The sequence below is a fragment of the Elephas maximus genome, chromosome 4 (assembly GCF_024166365.1).
Source record: "Elephas maximus indicus isolate mEleMax1 chromosome 4, mEleMax1 primary haplotype, whole genome shotgun sequence".
NCBI classification, from domain to species: Eukaryota; Metazoa; Chordata; class Mammalia; order Proboscidea; family Elephantidae; genus Elephas; species Elephas maximus.
This window is the reverse complement of record NC_064822.1, coordinates 159,691,927-159,710,284: the sequence shown is the minus strand read 5'-3', so window position 1 is coordinate 159,710,284 and position 18,358 is coordinate 159,691,927. Positions and strand designations below refer to the sequence as shown.

The 18,358-nt window shown below is 36.7% G+C and overlaps 1 protein-coding gene across 4 annotated transcripts in view; it reads left to right on the top strand.

The window, feature by feature from the left end:
* CEP83 (centrosomal protein 83) overlaps positions 1-18,358 on the top strand; it is a 159,352-nt gene that overhangs the window by 32,953 nt on the left and 108,041 nt on the right. For all 4 annotated transcript variants that reach the window (XM_049884077.1, XM_049884078.1, XM_049884079.1 and 1 more), the window contains 2 exons: positions 16,488-16,761; positions 17,401-17,551. In XM_049884077.1, the coding sequence (XP_049740034.1) occupies positions 16,589-16,761; positions 17,401-17,551 (324 nt within the window). In that variant the 5' untranslated portion in view covers positions 16,488-16,588. The remainder of the gene's footprint in view (positions 1-16,487; positions 16,762-17,400; positions 17,552-18,358) is intronic.

Genomic DNA, 18,358 nt, shown 5'->3' with positions numbered 1-18,358 from the left:
CTCTGTAGATTCTTTGGGATTTTCTGCATGTACAACCAGAATATCTGTGAATAGAGAAAGTTTCATTTTTCCTTTCCTTGTATGTTTTATTCCTTTGTGTTATTCATGATCCTTCAATACAAAGTTGAATAAAAGGGGTAATAATGGACATCCTTGTCATGATCTTGTTCTCAAAGAAAGGCATTCAAGATCTTAAAATCAAGTATGGTATTTACTGTACTCATTTTATATATATATCTTATTTGATTCATGTGCCTTTCAGTTTCCATTTTTGTAATTTTTTTGCCTTTTAAAAAAAAATTGAGGTGACATAAAATTAACCATCGTAAAGTGTACATATCCATGGCATTTATATATTCACAGTGTTGTACAACTACCACCTCTATCTAGTTTCAAAACATTTTCATTGCCCCAAAAGGAGAAGCCTTGCACTCATCAAGTAGTCAGTCCCTATTATTCCCCCCTCTCAGGCCTGTCAACTGCCAATCTGCTTTCTGTCTGTATGGATTTAGCTATTCTGGATATTTTATATAAATGGAATCATGCAATACATGACCTTTTGTGTCTGGTTTCTTTCATTAGACTTAATATGATCAGAGAGCAGTTCCAACCCACGCAGCAGCTACACTGGCAAAAGACCTAGTGATCTGTTTCTGTAAAGATTACAGCCAAGAAAACCCTATGGGGCAGTTCTCCTCTGTCACGTGAGACCTTTATGAGTTGGAATTGACTTGATGGCACCTAACAACACCTAGTAGCATGTATCCTTATAGTGTGTATTAGTGCTTCATTCCTTTATGTGGCTGAGTAATATTCCATTGTGCGCATATACTCCATTTTCTTTATTCATCCTTTGATGGCCATTTGTGTTGTTTCTACCTTTTTAGCTATTGTGAAAGTGTTGCTATGAGCATTCATGTACAAGTATTTGTTTGAGTTTTTGCTGTTGTTGTTTGTTTGCCATCCAGTTAGTTCTGACTTCTGTCAATCACGTGTGCAGAGTAGAACTGCTTCATAAGATTTTCAAGGCTGTGACCTTTTGGAAGTGGATTGCCAGGACTGTCTTCTGAGGTGTCTCTGGGTGGGTTTGAACCACTAACCTTTTGGCTGGTAGTGAAGGGCTTAAACGTTTGCAACATCTAAGACTCCCACTTGTTTGAGTACCTGTTTTCAATCCTTTTAAGCATATCCCTAGGAGTGGAATTATTGGGTTTAATTTTTTGATGAACTACCAGAATGTTATCCAGAGCAGCTGTACCATTTTATATCCCCACCAACAATGTATGAGAGTTCTAGTTTCTCCATGTCCTCACCAACATTTATTTTCCCTTTTTTTTTTTTTTACTTACATTGACCTAGTTATCACCTGTAAACATTTGTGTCCAGGTTTTTGTGTGATCTGGAGTTTTTATTTTTCTGGGATAAATACTCAGTATAATTGCTGACTTGTATGATAGATGCCCCCCACACGTCCGCCAGTTTGTTGTACTGCGGGGGCTTGTGTGTTACTGTGATGCTGGAAGTTATGCCATTCGTATTCAAGTACCAGCAAGGTTACCCATGGTTGACAGGTTTCAGCTGAGCTTCCAGACTAAGACAGACTAGTAAGAAGGACTCAGTGGTCTACTTCTGAAGAAATTAGCCAGTGAAAACCTTATGAATAGTAGCAGAACATTGTCTTTATATTGGCGGGACTATGGGCCCCTCATATTGGAAGGCACTCAAAAGACAACTGGGAAAGAACTGCCTCCTCAAAGTGGAGTCGACCTTAATGACATGAATGGTGTTAAGCTTTCGAGATCTTCATTTGCTGATGTGGCAGGACTCAAAATGAGAAGAAACAGATGCAAACATCCATTAGTAATCGGAACGTGGAATGTGCGAAATATGAGTCTAGGAAAGTTGGACATCATCAAACATGAAATGGAATGCAAAAAGATTGATATCTTAGGCATTAGCGAGCTGAAATGGACTGGTATTGGCCATTTTGAATTGGGCAGTCATATTGTCTACTATGCAGGGAATGACAACTTGAAGATGAATGACGTTACATTCATCGTCAAAAAGAACGTTTTTATCTATCCTGAAGTACAACACTGTCGGTGATAGGGTAATATCCATATGCCTGCAATGAAGACCAGTTAATACGACTATTGTTCAAATTTACACACCAACCACTAAAGCCAAAGATGAAGAAGTTGAAGACTTTTTACCAACTTCTACAGTTTGAAATTCATCGAAGATGCAGTCAGGATGCATTGATAATTACTGGTGATTGGAATGTGGGAGTTGGAAACAAAGAGGAAGGATCAGTAGTTGGAAAACATGGCCTTGGTGATAGAAATGATGCCAGAGATCACACGATAGAATTTTGCAAGACAGTGACTTCATTGCAAATACCTTTTTCACCAACATAAACAGTGACTATACACATGGACCTCACCAGATGGAATACATAGGAGTCAAATTGACTACATCTTTGGAAAGAGGTGATGGAGAAGCTCAATGTCATCAGTCAGAACAAGGTCAGGGGGCAACTGCCAAAGAGACCATCAGTTGATCGTATGCAAGTTCAAGTTGAAGCTGAAGAAAATTAGAACAAGTCCATGAAAGCCAAAGTATGACCTTGAGTATATCCCACCTGAATTTAGAGACCATCTCAAGAATAGATTTGACGCGTTGAGCACTAATGACAGAAGACCAGACAAGTTGTGGAATGTCATCATGGACATTATATGTGAAGAAAGCAAGAAGTCATTAAAAAGACAGGAAAGAAAGGAAAGACCAAAATGTATATCAGCAGAGACTTTGAAAGTTGCTCTTGAATGTCAAGTAGCTAAAGGAAATGGAAGAAATGATGAAGTAAAAATGCTGAGCAGAATAATTCAAAGGGCAGCTCGAGAAGACAAAGTATTGTAACAGCACATGCAGAGACCTAGAGTTAGAAAACCAAAGGGAACACGCTTGGCATTTCTCAAGCTGAAAAAACTGAAGAAAAGATACAAGCCTCGAGTTGCAAAATTGAAGGATTCTAAGTGGAAAATATTAAACAACACAGGAAGCATCAAAATAAAATGGAAGGAATACATAGAGTCACTATACCGAAAAGAATTGGTCGACATTCAACTGTTTTAGGAGGTAGCATATGATCAGGAACCAACAGTACTGAAGGAAGAGATCGAAGCTGCACTGAAGGCACTGGCAAAAAACAAGGCTCTATGATTTGACAGAGTACCAATTGAGGTGTTTCAACCAACAGATGCAGCACTGGAAGTGCTCACTCGTCTATGTCAAGAAATTTGGAAGATGGCTACCTGGCCAACCAAGTGGAAGAGATCCATATTTCTGCCTATTCCAAGAAAGGTAATCCAACCGAATGCAGAAATTATTGAAAAATATCGTTAGTATCACACGCAAGTAAAATTTTGCTGAAGATAGTTCAAAAGTGTCCCCAGGAATATATTGACAGGGAACTGACAAATTCAGGCCAGATTTAAAGGAGGACGTGGAACCAGAGATATGATTGCTGATGTCAGATGGATCCTGGCTGAAAGCAGAGAATACCAGAATGTTGTTTTACTTGTGTTTTATTGACTATGCAAAGGCATTTAACTGTGTGGATCATAACAAATTATGGATAACATTGAGAAGAATGGAAATTCCAGAACACTTAATTGTGCTTATGAGAAGCCTTTACATAGATCAAGAGGCAGTTGTTCGAACAGAACAAGGGAATACCGCATGGTTGAAAGTCAGAAAGGGTGTGTGTCAGGGTTTTGTCCTTTCACCATACCTATTCAACCTGTATACTATAAGCAAGTAATCTGAGAAGCTGGACTATATTAAGAATAATGTGGCATTAGGATTGGAGGAAGACTCATTAACAGCCTGTGTTATACAGATTACACAACCTTGGTTGCTGCAAGGGAAGAGGACTTGAAGCAGTTATTGATGAAGATCAAAGACCACAGCCTTCAGTATGGGTTATGCCTCAACATAAAGAAAACAGAAATCCTCACAACTGGACCAATAAGCAACACCATGATAAATGGAGAAAAGTTTGAAGTTTTCAAGGATTTTATTTTACTTGGATTCACAATCAACACCCATGGAAGCAGCAGTCAAGAAATCAAATGGCGTATTGCATTGGCCAAACTCTGCTGCAAAAGACCTCTTTAAGTGTTAAAAACCAAAGATGTCACTTTGAAGACTAGGTGTGCCTGACCCAAGACATGTTGTTTTCAGTCTCCTAATATGCGTGTGAAAACTGGACAATGAATAAGGGAGACTGAAGAAGAATTGATTTCTTTGAATTATGGTGTCAGTGAAGAATATTGAATATACCATGGACTGCCAAAAGAATGTACAAATCTGTCTCAGAACAAATACAGCCAGAATGCTTGTTACAAGCAAGGATGGCAAGATTTCATCTCACATATTTTGGACATGTTATCAGGAGGGATCAGTCCCTGTAGAAGGACATTATGCTTGTTAAAGTAGAGGGTCAGCGAAAAAAAGGGACACCCTCAGCGAAATGGATCAACATAGTAGCTGCAACAATAGGCAGCTACATGAGAATGGCCCAGGACTGGATAGTGGTTTGTTCTGTTTTGTTATAGGGTCGCTACAAGTTGGAGCTGACTTGATGGCACCGAGCAACAACATGATAGATAAATGTTTAGTTTGTAAAGAAACTGTCAAATTGATTTCTAGAGTGACTACCATTTTACATTCTCATGAGGAATTTATGAGTAATCCTTTTTCTCTACTTTCTCTCCAGTATTTGGTGGTGTCACTTTTTTGTATTTTAGCCATTCTGATAGGTGTATTAATATTTTTCTATTGTTTTAATTTTCATTTCCCTAGTGCCTAATGATGTTAGGCATCTTTTCATGTGCTTGTTTGCCATCTGTATCTTCTCTTTCGTGAAATGTCTCTCATCTTTTGCCTGTTTTCTCAGGTCGTTTTTTATTTGGGTTTTGAGAAGTTTCCTTTGTTAGATATATGGTTTGCACATATTTTCTTCCAAGGGGTGGTCTCTCTTTTTATGCTCTTTACAGAGTCTTTTGCAGAAGAAAAAGTCTTGATTTGGAAGAAATCCAATTTATAAGTTTTTTTTACAGATTATCCTTTTTGATCAAGCTTAAGAACTCTTTATCTAGCTCTAGATCCTGAAGATTTTATTTTGTTTCCCAAAAGTTTTACAGTTTTACCTTTAAGCCTGTGATACATTTTAAGCTAATTTTTTTATAGGTTAATGGTATTGCATTTAAAATTTTGATGTTCATGTGTTCATTGGTGCTGCTCCTGTTGTTAGGTGCTGTTGAGTCAGTTCCGACTCACAGCGGCCCTATGTACAACAGAGTGAAATATTGCCCAGTCCTGCACCATCCTCACAAATGTTGCTGTGTTTCAGCCCATTGTTACAGCCACTGTGTCAGTCCATCTTGTTGGGGGTCTTCCTGTTTTTTGCTTACCCTCTACTTTACCAAGTATGATGTCCTTCTCGGGGGACTAATCCCTCCTGAGAACATGTCCAAAGTACGTGAGATGAAGTCTCACCATCCTCACTTCCATATATCAAAATGCAGTTGATTTTTGAATATTCATCTTCGTCTTGTATCCTCTCACCTTGCTGAATTTCATTATTAGTTATAGGCATTTTTTTTTAATTGATTCATTGGGATTTCCTGATTAGACAGTCATGTTGTCTGCAATCAGTGACAGTTTTCTTTCTTTTTTTCTGATTTATCTGTCTTTTATTTATTTTGCCTATTGCACTGGCTACAACTTCTAGAACTATGTTAAATAAGAGTAGCCAGGCAGACATCCTTGCCTTGATTCAGATCTTAAGGGAAGCATTCAGTCTTTTGCCATTAAGTACACTTGGGGTTGCCATGAATCGAAATCTACTCAAGGGCAACCAGCAACAACAACAAATAATGATAACTGTAGAGTGGTTAAGAGCTCAGGCTGCTAACCAAGAAGTCGCCACTTCGAATCCATCAGCCACCTCTTGGAAACTATGGGGCAGTTCTCTTCATATAGGGTCACTGTGAGTTGGAATCAGCTCAACAACAACGGGTTTGGTTTGCTTTTGGTAGGTCATTTATGTCCTGTAGATGATCTTTATCAAGTTGAGCAAGTTCTCTATTTCTATTTTACTGAGAGTTTTTATAACAAATGGATATTGAATTATATCAATTTTTTTCTTCAGTTGCTGTGATTATGTGATTTGTCTTCTTTAGGCTGTTAGTATGGTGGGCTACATTGATTGATGTTCAAATATTGAGTCAGCCTTACATTCCTAGAATAAACGTCACTTAGTCATGGTGTATAATTTTATTTGTATGTTGCTGAATTGTATTTGGTAATTTTTGTTAAGGATTTGTGCAGTTACGTTCATGAGGGATGTTGGTCTATATGTTTTGTTTTTTTGTACCGTCCTTGTCTGGTTTTAGTATTAGAATAGCGTTAGCTTTATAACATGAATTGGGAATTATTCCTTCCTCTTCTGTTTCATGGATGAAATTGTATAGACTTGGTCTAATTCTTCAAACATTTGGTAAAATTCTCCGATGAAGCCATTTTATTGGTGAGTTTGTGATTTACGAATTTAACTTCCTTGGTAGATATAGAGCATTAGATTATGATTGTCATAGTTGCTGAGTTGTGGTAATTTGTACCTTTTGATGAACTGGTCCATTTCATCTTTGAGGACCAAATATATGTGGTCAAATATATTTTGTTGTCAAATGTATGTATATAAAGTTGTTGGTAATATTCTCTTAATATCTTTTGTTCTCCACAGGGTCTGTAGTATTTCATTCCTGATGTATATAATTTGTGTCTTCTCTCTCTTTTTTTTTTCCTGTCAGTGTTTCTAGAGGTTTGTCAGTTTTATTGAACTTAATTAATCAGCTCTTTATCTAATTGATTTTCTCTATATTATCTTTTGTTACCAATTTCATTGATTTCTGCTCTTTATTATTCCTTTCCTTCTGCTTGTGTTGGGTATATTTTGGTCATCTTTTTCTCGGTTTTTGAGGTGGGAGCTTAGATTATTGATTTGATAGTTTTCGTCTTTTCATATGTGTACATTTAGCTCTATAAATTCCTCTCTCAGCACTGCTTTTCCTGTGTGAAACACATTTGATATTTTGTATTTTCATTTTTATTCAGTTTAATGTGTTTTTTTAAAACAGTTTTATTGATAGATATTTCACACACTATACAATTTACCTGCTTAAAGTATGCAGCTCAGTGGTTTTTAGTATGTTCACAAAGTTGTGGAACCATCACCACAGTCCCTGCTTCAAGATATTTTCTTTGTTTTGAAAGGTTTAACTATAATATGGATTCCTTTGTTTGTTCCATGCTTTCTCAGCTTGTTGAATTTGTATATTTGTATCTTTACCAAATTTGGAAGGTTTTTGGCCATTTATTTCTTCAAGTACTTTTCAGCGCCTCCCTCTTTCTCTTCTTCTTGGACTCGGATGATATGAATGACAGATCTTTTATTTTAGTCTCACTGGTCCCTGAGCATCTGTTGTTGCTCCCCCCGCCCCATGTATTCTTTCAGTTGGGTAATTTCAGTTGTTCTGTCTTCCAGTTCATTAATTCTTTTCTCACTCCCCTCCATTTGTGATGTTCAACTCATCCACTGAAATTTTTACTACAGTCATTCTAAAATTTCCTCTTGGTTCTTTTTATCTCCTATTTCGTTACTGGGAGCCCTAGTGTGCAGTGGTTAAGCGCTCGGCTGTTAACCCAAAGGTCAGCAGTTAAAACCCACCAGCCGCTCTGCAGGAAAAAGATGTGGCAGTCTGCTTCCATAAAGATTACAGCCTTGGAAACCCTATGGGACAGTTTTACTGTCCTTTAGGGTCACTATGAGTTGAATCGACTCAACAGTAGTGGGTTTGGTTTATTGGTGGTGCAAACAGTTTGCTCTCTACTACTAACCTAACTGGAGCCCTGGTGGCACAGTGGTTTTTAAGAGCTTGGCTGCTAACCAAGATGTCGGCAGTTTGAATCCACCAGCCACTCCTTGTAACCCTGTGAGGCAGTTCTACTTTGTCCTATAGGGTCGCTATGAGTCAGAGTCGACTCGCTGACAATGAGTAGATAGTATTTCGTTGGTGATGTGTATTTCTTTACTGCAGCTTTGTCTTTTTTCATTTATTTCAAGCTTGTTTGTAATTGCTCATTGAATCATTTTTATCATGGCTACTTTAAAATCTTTGTCAAATAATTCTAATATCTCTGTAATCTTAGTGTTGGCATCTATTGATTTTCTGTTTTCATTAACTTTGAAATCTTCTTAGTTCTTGGTATGACTAGTGATTTTCAACTGAAACTAGGACATTTTGGCTGTTACATTATGGGACTTTGGATCTTATTTAAACCCTCAGTTTTAGCTGGCTTTTTTTGAAACTCCTTTGGCTAGGAAAAGGGGAGTCACTACCTAATTATTGCCGAGTAGGGTAGAAATCCAGGTTTCCCGATTGGCCTCTGTTGACATCCAAGGTTGGGGATAAACCTCAGTATTGCTGGGCAGGACTAGGAGTTCTGGTTCCCTATGTGGTCTCCAGTGACACCTTGGAGGTGGTGACCTCATTAACACTGAGTCCTGGCACCTGCCCCGATTGTCCATAAGACCTTTTCTAACAGCACCTCAATGGCACAAGGAAGGTTCTCCTTGTAACTGCTGGTGGGGTGAAAGTCCAGGTTTCCCGTGTGGTCTCCATTAACATTTTGGGAGCAAAAGAGGGTCTCTGTGAGTCAGGATCAACTTGACGGCAACACGGTTTGGTTTTGGGGATGAAAGGTTGCTAACCGTCACTGCAGTTGCTGCTTCAAGATTTTTTCTTTGTGTTCATTTTCAGAGATTTGACTATGATGTGTCTTAATGTGGATTCCTTTGTTTTGTTTGTTTGGAGTTTGCTCAGCTTGTTGAATTTATATGTTTATGTCTTTACCAAATTCGAGAGTTTTTCAGTCATTATTTCTTTGAGTACTTCCGTAATGGGAGGAGTACTGGAAAGTATGTCTATGCTACTTTTCTGGAAGTGGCAGTCTTTATCTCACAAGTTTTAGTATGTAATATCAGTTTTCATTTATTTCTAAATATTTTCAAATTTCTGTTATGATCTTTTATTCATGAATTATTTAGAAATGTACTTTTTACTTTCTAAGCATATGGGACTTTTCTAGTTATCTTTATGTATTGACTATTAGTTTAATTGCATTGTGGTTAGAATTTAACTATGTTAAAATCCTACGAGATATTATATAGAGCATTTTCTTTATAATTTTGGTCTTTTCAAGTTTGTGAGATTTTTAAAAACCAGACTTTACTTTTTAGAGCAGTTTTAGGTTTACAGAAAAATTGTGCAGAAAGTACAGAGAGTTCCCATATACTTCCTCTTGCTCCTGCACACTGTTTCTCCTATCATTAGCATCTTACATTTGTGTGGTACATTTGTTACAATTGATGAACCAATAGTGATACATTACTATTGACCAAAGTCCTCAGTTTACATTAGAGTTCATCCTTTGTGTTGCATATGTTTGTGGGTTTTGACAAATGCATAGTTTCGTGTGTCTACCGTTACAATATCTTATAGTTTCGCTGCCCTAAAAATGCCTTGTGTGCTACCTATTCATCCTTGCAACCCTACGACCATTGATCTTTATACTGTTTCTATAGTTTCGCCTTTTCCAGGAATGCCATACAGTTGGAATTATATAGTATGTACCATTTTCAGACCAACTTTCTTTGCTTAGCAGTGTACATTTTCGTTTCCCCCATGTCATTGCTGGTGGGAATACAAAATGGTACAGCCACTCTGCAAGATAGTCTGTATGTTTCTTACAAAGTTAAACATAGGCTTACCAAGTGATCCAGCAATTACATTTCTAAGTATTTACTCAAATCAGTTGAAAACGTATGTCCACAAAAAATTCTGCACGTAGATGTTTATAGCATCTTTATGCACAGTTGCCAAAAATTGGAAGCAACCAAGGTGTTCTTCAGTAGGGAATGGGTAATCAAACTGTGGTACATCCATACAAGAAACAAACAAACAAACAAACAAAAAAACCCATTGCTGTCAGGTCAATTCCAACTATAGCAACCCTATAGGATAGAGTAGAACTGCCCCATAGGGTTTCTATGGCTGTAATATTTACGGAAGCAGACTGCCACATCTTTCTCCTGCTGAGCGGCAGGTGGGTTCTAACTGCTGACTTTTTTGGTTAGCAGCTGGGCACTTAAGAGTATTCTTCAGTGATAAAAAGAAATGAGATCTGTTTTCCTGAGACCTAGCATGTGATGATTATAAATGGTCTGCATATGCTCATAAGAAATGTATTATCTGTATTTACTGGCTACAGTTTTGTGTGTGTATATATATGTATGTGTGTATATATATATAGTATGTGTATATATATATATGTATGAAAAAAATATATGTATGTAAGTTTGGTTAATTTGTTTCATTGCTCAAATTGTGTTCTTACTGATTATTTTTTGGCTGCTGTTCTGTCAGTTAACAAGAATAGTGGTTAACTTCTCCCAATGTGATTGTGAATTTGGCTAATTTTTTCTTATAGTTCTGACTTCTGCCTTATGTATTTAGGGACCATAGTAAGTGTATATAAATATATATAAAATTACCCCATCTTCCTGCTGTAGTTAGCTTTTGTTATTATGAATGTTTCTCTTCATTTTAGGCTTCTCAGGCCAGGTATGGTTTCTGTTACATATTTCTTCTTCTTCTTCTTTTTTTTTTTTTTTACGACTCTTTAAAAATATAAAAATTATTCCCAGCTTGGTAGCTGGATATAAAAGGCTGCAGGCCACATTTGGCCCTCAGGATGTAGTTTGCCAACTCTTCCTTGGCTTATCAAAGTGTAATTCTGTTGTTGTTATTAAATGCCCTCAGGTTGATTCTGACTCATAGCCACCCTGTGTACAACAGAACAAAACATTGCCCAGTCTTGCACCATCCTTACAGTTGTTGCTATGTTTGAGCCTATTGTTGCAGACATTGTGTCAATCCATCTTTGAGAGTCTTCCTTTTTTTCACTGACCTTCTACTTTACTAACTTTATCAAAATATATGAGATCAATCACTGGTATATAACTTTAATTCTACTTCTCTTAAATTATATACCAGTGACAAACCCACCCACTGCTGTCGAGTCGATTCCCACTCACAGCGACCCTACAGGACAGAGTAGAACTGCCCCATAGAGTTTCCAAGGAGTGCCTGGTGGAGTAGAACTGCCAGCCTTTTATTTAGCAGCTGTAGCACTTAACCACGACACCACCAGGGTTTCCAAATATATCCCATGTATTTTAATCCTATGTGTTAAAATTCCACAAGGTATTATTTGTATAGTCAGTATTCAGTTAGAATTACATGCATATTTATAATTTCCGTTTCTCATTTTTTGTTTCCACATTTTTGAGCTCGTATCTGAGATAATTTTGCTTATGTATAAAGAAATCCGTTACTGTCTCTTTTAGTGTGCATATGCTAGGATGAATTCTCTTAGTTTTTGTTTATATAAAAATATCTTTATTCTACCATAATTCCTGAAAGATATTTTTTTCTGTATTATATGTATTTTTCTTTCATCACTTACATTGTGTTATTACATTGTGTTCTGGCTTTGTTGTTGAAGTCCATTCTTACTCTTTTTTTTTTTGCTCATTTGAAGGCGATTTGTTTCTCTTTCGGGCTGATTTTAAGACTGTTTTATTTTGAATTTAGTCATCTTAATGTGATATGCCTCTATGTAGATTTCTGTTTATTCATGTGTTTGGGGTTTGTAGAGCATTTTAAAATCTGAGATTTGGTCTCTTTCATTAATTTGGGGAATTTATCAACCATTGTTTTTGTAGCTATACTTTCTGCCCTGTTATTTCTCTCCTTTCCTTTTGGGACTCCAATTTCACGCCCCTTGGAATGACGTGTTTACTTTATTCTCTGTATCTGTTTCCTCTTTTCTGTTTTCCATCCTTGATCTCTTTCTGCTATATCTTGCGTATATTCTTTTAACCTATTTTCAAACTCATAAATTCCTTCTAAGCTGCATGGTGAGACTTTGACTGTTTACTTTGGACATGTCATAAGGAAAGACCAGTCTCTAGAAAAGGACATCATGTTTGGTAAAGTAGAAGGTCAGCAAAAATGAGGGAAACCTTCTGTGTGTTGGATTGACTCAATAGCCACAACAGTGTGCCCAAACATACCAACAGTTATGAAGATGGCACAGGACTGGACAACATTTCATTCTATTATACATAAGGCTGCCATCAGTTGGAGCTGACTTGATGGCAGCTAGAAACAACAATTATACCCACACATTAAGCTCTTGATATTGGTTATTGCATTTTTTCATTTTTATAGTTTTAATTGGTTTCTTTTTATGGTTTCTAATTCTCTGCCCAAATTCTCGATCTTGTTTTTTATCCCTTTCAGCCCAATAATTATTATTATATATTTTAGAATCTATGTCTGATAACTCTAATTGAGGCCTTTGTGTGTCTGTCTATTCCCTGTTGTTTTTTGTGGCTTTAATCTTGTTGTCTTATCTTCTTGTAAGTCTGGTTATTTGTTATGTGTCACACATTTATTTGCAATTTTTTATAAAAACAATTTGAGGCCTAGGTTGATATCTTTTTCCTAAATTACTGTATTTTCGCACAAATAGCACACACCTTCTACATTTGATTGCCAACTGTGCCCTCCCCCCATGAGGTATTTTCATAAGCACTTGCAGGGGAAGGGCACAGTTGGCAAACAAGCGTAGAAGGTGAGTGTTATTTGGGTAAAAATGGTACCCTTATTCCTAAGAGGCAGTCCTATTCAAAGTGAAGAGAGTTTACTAGGACCTTCTTACTTCTTGCTGGTCCTGTCTCTCTTTCTTTGAATTTGAATGCTATGAGAAGGCACTCAGTCTCCCAGCTACATGCTCTGGAATTGGCAAGTACCCCCAGGATAAAAGTGGTCCCAAATGACAGTTTCTGTATCACCATCCTCCCCTGATCCCACATCAGTAAATATTTATTCCTGTGCTAGTTTTTAGATGCCTTTGAGCAGATCTTTAAAATATGTATCCAGCTTTTCTAGTTACCCACAATGGGGGTCTTTATCTGAATTTCCTAATCCTCCATTACCGGAAGTAGAAGACTTTCTCCATATTCTTGTTCTGAGAGAGTGGTGATATATTTTCCAAAACGTTTAAAACAGTTGAGTTAGGGTTTTCTGTTTTCACCTGAAAGCTTCTTTCATACAGTAAATATAATAAGTGGAAGTTTTTTTTTCTGTAATACTACATATTGAATGGTAGAATCACATTTAAAGGTCAGAGAGAGAATTATGTTTATGAGCCCTTTTTATCTATGACACTGTTTTTGAGGACTGCCATAATTATATTTTCCAAGATTATCACTGATTGATTTATTAATACTAAAACTGGATAATTAAATATGTTATATTTATCATTCATGTAAGAACAGGTATAAAATTCATTCTGACCTTGAAAATAATTGTACACATCCCATTAGTAATTTTAGGCAGAGATATTCTTAACACCCCTTGAGGAGAAAGTTCTGTAAAAGAATATTGGCAAATAAAACCTGGGGGGTCATAACTTGAAGTTTGAGTCAGGAAATTCTTTCTGATATCTAATCTAAAATGTGCCTACTACATTTAAGCCTATTCATATTCAGTCATCACAGAGATAGAGAACAGTTAGTGATGATGGTTACTACTGTGGTCTGTTTTCATTAGCGTAGGATTCATAAACCAAGACAAAAGCTGCATGAGCGAAACCTTGATGCACTTACGGTATTTGTTCAGGGGGAGTGAGTAGACCATTTGAGCTAGAGTAGAACGTTCTTGGCAGATGATAGGAAGTGAAATTAAACAGTAGGTTGGGGCTGATTGTGTAGGGCCTTAACACTAGATTGTTTTGATTTTGTTTCATATATAGGAGCTTTGGGGTTAGAAGTCAAAACAAAAATTTTAAATACTAATCTGGTAGTGCTTTGTGAAGTGGACCAAAGAGAAAAGATATCGTAAGAAGGCATAACAAAAAGTTCTTATGATAGTCTAGTTATGAGATGAAAAGGGCTTAACCTCCTGTGTTAAGCAGGAATGAAGAGAATGGGATGGATAAAATAAGCATTTTTTAAAGGAAGAGTGTTTGTTGTTTATATATGGGAAGTTAAGAGAGAAAGCAGAGAAGGCTTCAGGGTTGTAAGTGTGGATGAATAGTAAACAATACTACTGTTATGCCAGAAGCTCCCCACCCATCTGTCCATTTGTTTTATTGTGGTGGCTTGTTGCTTTGATGCTGGAAGCTATTTCAAATACCACCAGGGTCACCCGTGGTGCATAGGTTTAAAGTTACAAAAGATGGGTGTCAGGGTTGTATTCTTTCACCATACCTATTCAGTCTGTATGCTGAGCAAATAATCCAAGAAACTGAACTATATGAAGAAGAATGTGGCATCAGGATTGGAGGAAGATGCATTAACAACCTGCAGTGTGCAGATGACACAACCTTGCTTGCTGAAAGTGAAGAGGACTTGAAGCACAAGTACTTAATGATGAAAACAGCCTTCAGTGTGGATTACATCTCGATATAAAACAAAAATTCTCACAACTGGACCAGTAAGCAACATCATGATAAATGGAGAAAAGATTGAAGTTGTCAAGGATGCCATTTTACTTGGATTTACAATCAATGCCCATGGAAGCAGCCATCAGGAAATCAAACAACATATTGCATTGGGCAAATCTGCTGCAAAAGACCTCTTTAAAGTGTTAAAAAACAAAGATGTCACTTTGAGGACTAAGGTGCACCTGACCCAAGCCATGATATTTTCAGTCACCTCATATGCATGTGAAAGCTGGACAATGAATAAGGAAGCCCAAAGAAGAATTGATAGCTTTGAATTATGGTGTTGGCAAAGAATATTGGAAATACCATGAACTACCAGAAGAACAAACAAATCTGTCCTGGAAGACATATAGCCACAATGCTCTTTAGAAGCAAGGATAGAAGACTTAACCTTACACACTTCGAATCAGTTCTTAGAGAAGGACATCATGCTTAGTAAAGTAGAGGGTCAGTGAAAAAGAGGAAGACCCTTAATGAGATAAATTGACACAGTGGCTGCAACAGTGGGCTCAAACATAACAATTGTGAAGATGGTGCAGGACCTGGCAGTGTTTTATTCTGTTGTACTTAGGGTTGCTGACTTGAAACTGACTTAAGGGTACCTAAGAACAACATTAAAATATAATTTGACAGGACACCAAAGCAGCCTCAATTATAGTTTAAAAGTCTGATGTAATATTCAGGAAGCCCAGTTGGTGCAGGTGGTTAAGTTCTCAGCTGCTAACTGGAAGGTTGGTGGTTCCAATCCACTCAACGGATCTGAGGGAGAAAAGACCTGGCGCTCTGCTCTCATAAAGATGACAGCATAGAAAACCCTATGGGCCAGTTCTACTCTGTAACATACAGTTGCTATGAGTTGGAATTGACTCGACGGCACCCAACAACAACATGTAATATGCAGAAATCGCCCTAATTTATCAGAAATGGTGTATTTCAGGTAAGACTGAGTAATTTAGTAGTTGGGTTGCATAGGCTAAAGATCTTTTCTTTGAGCAAGAAAATGCAGTTCATGATAACTCATGACTAAGGGAGAATGCCATCAGGGAAGAATATAAAATGGTCTAGAGAAAGATTAATGAAGTTAATGGGACAGAACTGTTCTAATTAAAATTTGTTCTTAATTTTTTTATAATAAGAACACTTTGTCATCACTTTTTACTTCTAGATACAACAAATATATAATACTGGGTCAGTGCTTTGGGAGATAACTGAGGTGATTTAGTTTTCTTAGCACAGTGCATAGCACATAGGAGGTGATCAATATTTATGTGTTGACATTTTTCACATCTGAATCTGCAGCTTGAGTGCAGTTTGCCTAATGTCAAATGAGAGACCTTTTGAAGTATTGATCACCGCTGAGTCTTTGTGAAGTCTTGGATTTCCCCCAGCTACTTACCAAGTTTCAAACGGCTTTTCCCTTGATTTGAGAGTATGGGTGTTGTACCAAGATCCACCCTTAAAATTTGTCCCAGTAGCTTGGGGAAATACGACTCCATGGTTTGTAAATCTGAGAGTACTGGAATTGGAAAAGCTGGTACTTCTACTTAGATTTAAGACTTGGCAGATGTGACTGGGATGGCCTCTGGAACTTTTGTGTGTAAACAGTTTCCTTGAGGTATGATTCAACTTTATTCTTGAATTTTGTTTTATTTATTTGTTAATCGAGAATCTGAAAAATAGGTTTTGTTACAGAGATGTTAAGTAGAGTATAAGTGATAAAAATATATAATACTGAAGGAAGTTTAAGTTTATTGATCACTAATTGAGCATATTTCTCTATGCAGGTATAATTTGGCTTCCTGAGATTCTGTCTTAGCAAGAAGTCAGTGGGAAATCCTCTTGGAAGAAAAACTGAAATTTTAGGGAAGCCAGAATTTATTCTTACATGGTTGTCAGCTCACATACCAATATGGACACCTTTCCCAACATTTTTCCTCCTGCTGGAGACAGCGGACTGACTAGTTCTCAATCTGAGTTCCAAAAAATGTTAATTGATGAAAGGTTACGATGTGAACATCATAAAACAAATTATCAGACTCTGAAAGCTGAACATACAAGGTAAATTATTTAAATTTAGAAGTTGGGGGGTTGATAAAAATAATAAAGTTATTGGGAGAGTTTTGGCTGAATGTTTACTCTGGAGGATATAGTATAATTTTGTTACTTTGCATTTAAGACTTTTAGTACAGTAAAATTTTTGCTTTAAAATTATTTGGTATAAAACTGATCCTGATAATTAAGTGGGTATGAATTTTATAAAATTCTTATTTTGAAAGTAACAAGACATATCTGATTAAATGTTTCTAGATGAGTTAAATGTGTATTTTTCCCCCCTCAAAATAAAATTGCATTCAAAAACTTTAGTGTTAATAATTAAATGAAACTCAGTAAAGATATTTGGCAGTTTAATCGAATGTTTATTGGTCTTGTTCTTCTGTAGTGTTGGTTGACTTTACATAAGTAATCTACTTGGAAGGAAACCCTGGTGGTATAGTGGTTAAATGCTGCAACTGCTAACCACGAGGCCGGCAGTTCACATCTGCCAGGCACTCCTTGGAAACTCTATGGGGCAGTTCTACTCTGGCCTGTGGGGTCGCTATGAGTTGTTGGAATTGACTCGACGGCAGTGGGTGGATAATGCACTTAGAAAACAAAGGGTACACTTTACATTGAGTAATTTTTTTTTTTTTAAATCAGGTTGCAGGATGAGTATATAAAGTCACAAAATGAACTCAAGCGACTATTAAATGAAAAGCAAACTCACCAGGAAAAATTTCAGCTGCTGCTTCAAGAGCTAAGAGAGGAATTAGTAGAAAAAACTAAAGACTTAGAGGAAATGAAGCTGCAGGTAAGAAAACATACTTGAGTTAGTATCAAAGTAGTTGGATGTTTAGTGAAAGTAAGTAGTTAGAGTAAATTTGATAAATTTTCTCTAAATTCTTAGTAATTATTTTGTTACATGTCCAGATCTCCAGGTGGTATAATGTAACTTCTTTAACGTTAGCTACCATGTAGGGGTAGACATGAAAATATTATTTTATGTAAATTGATATTATATTACCTATTTCAATTTAAATAATATTTAACTAGAAAAATGGGAGAAGGGCTAGTTTGAATTGATGAAAATTCAGAGTTAAACATTATATTTTTAAAGAAAATTTTACTAATTTTCCAATAAGTGTTATAACTGAAATCATGCCCTGGTGGCACAGTGGATAAAGTGCTCGGCTGCCAACCAAAAGGTTAGTGGTTTGAACCTACCAGCCGCTGCACAGGAGAAAGAAGTGGTAGTCTGCTTCTGTAATGATTTACAGCCTTAGAAACCCTGTTGGGGCAGTTCTGCTCTGTCCTATAAGGGTCACTATGAGTTGGAATTGACTTGATGGCAGTGGGGTTTGTTTGGATTGTAACTGACACTAAACTAAAAAAGACTGATATTTATGCCAGGCTGGAATATCTTTGTTAATTTTTGTTAAATTTTTATAAAGATAACTTTTGCTTTAATAAACCCTTTTGTTCCGTGTTTTGGCATTTCTATGTATGCTTACTTTTTAAAATGTAGTACTATGAATTTCTGATACAAGTTTCTCTGTATTTAATAATAATTTTTCCTTTTGACAGTGTCCATAATTTTGTAATAAGGATATAATTCTTT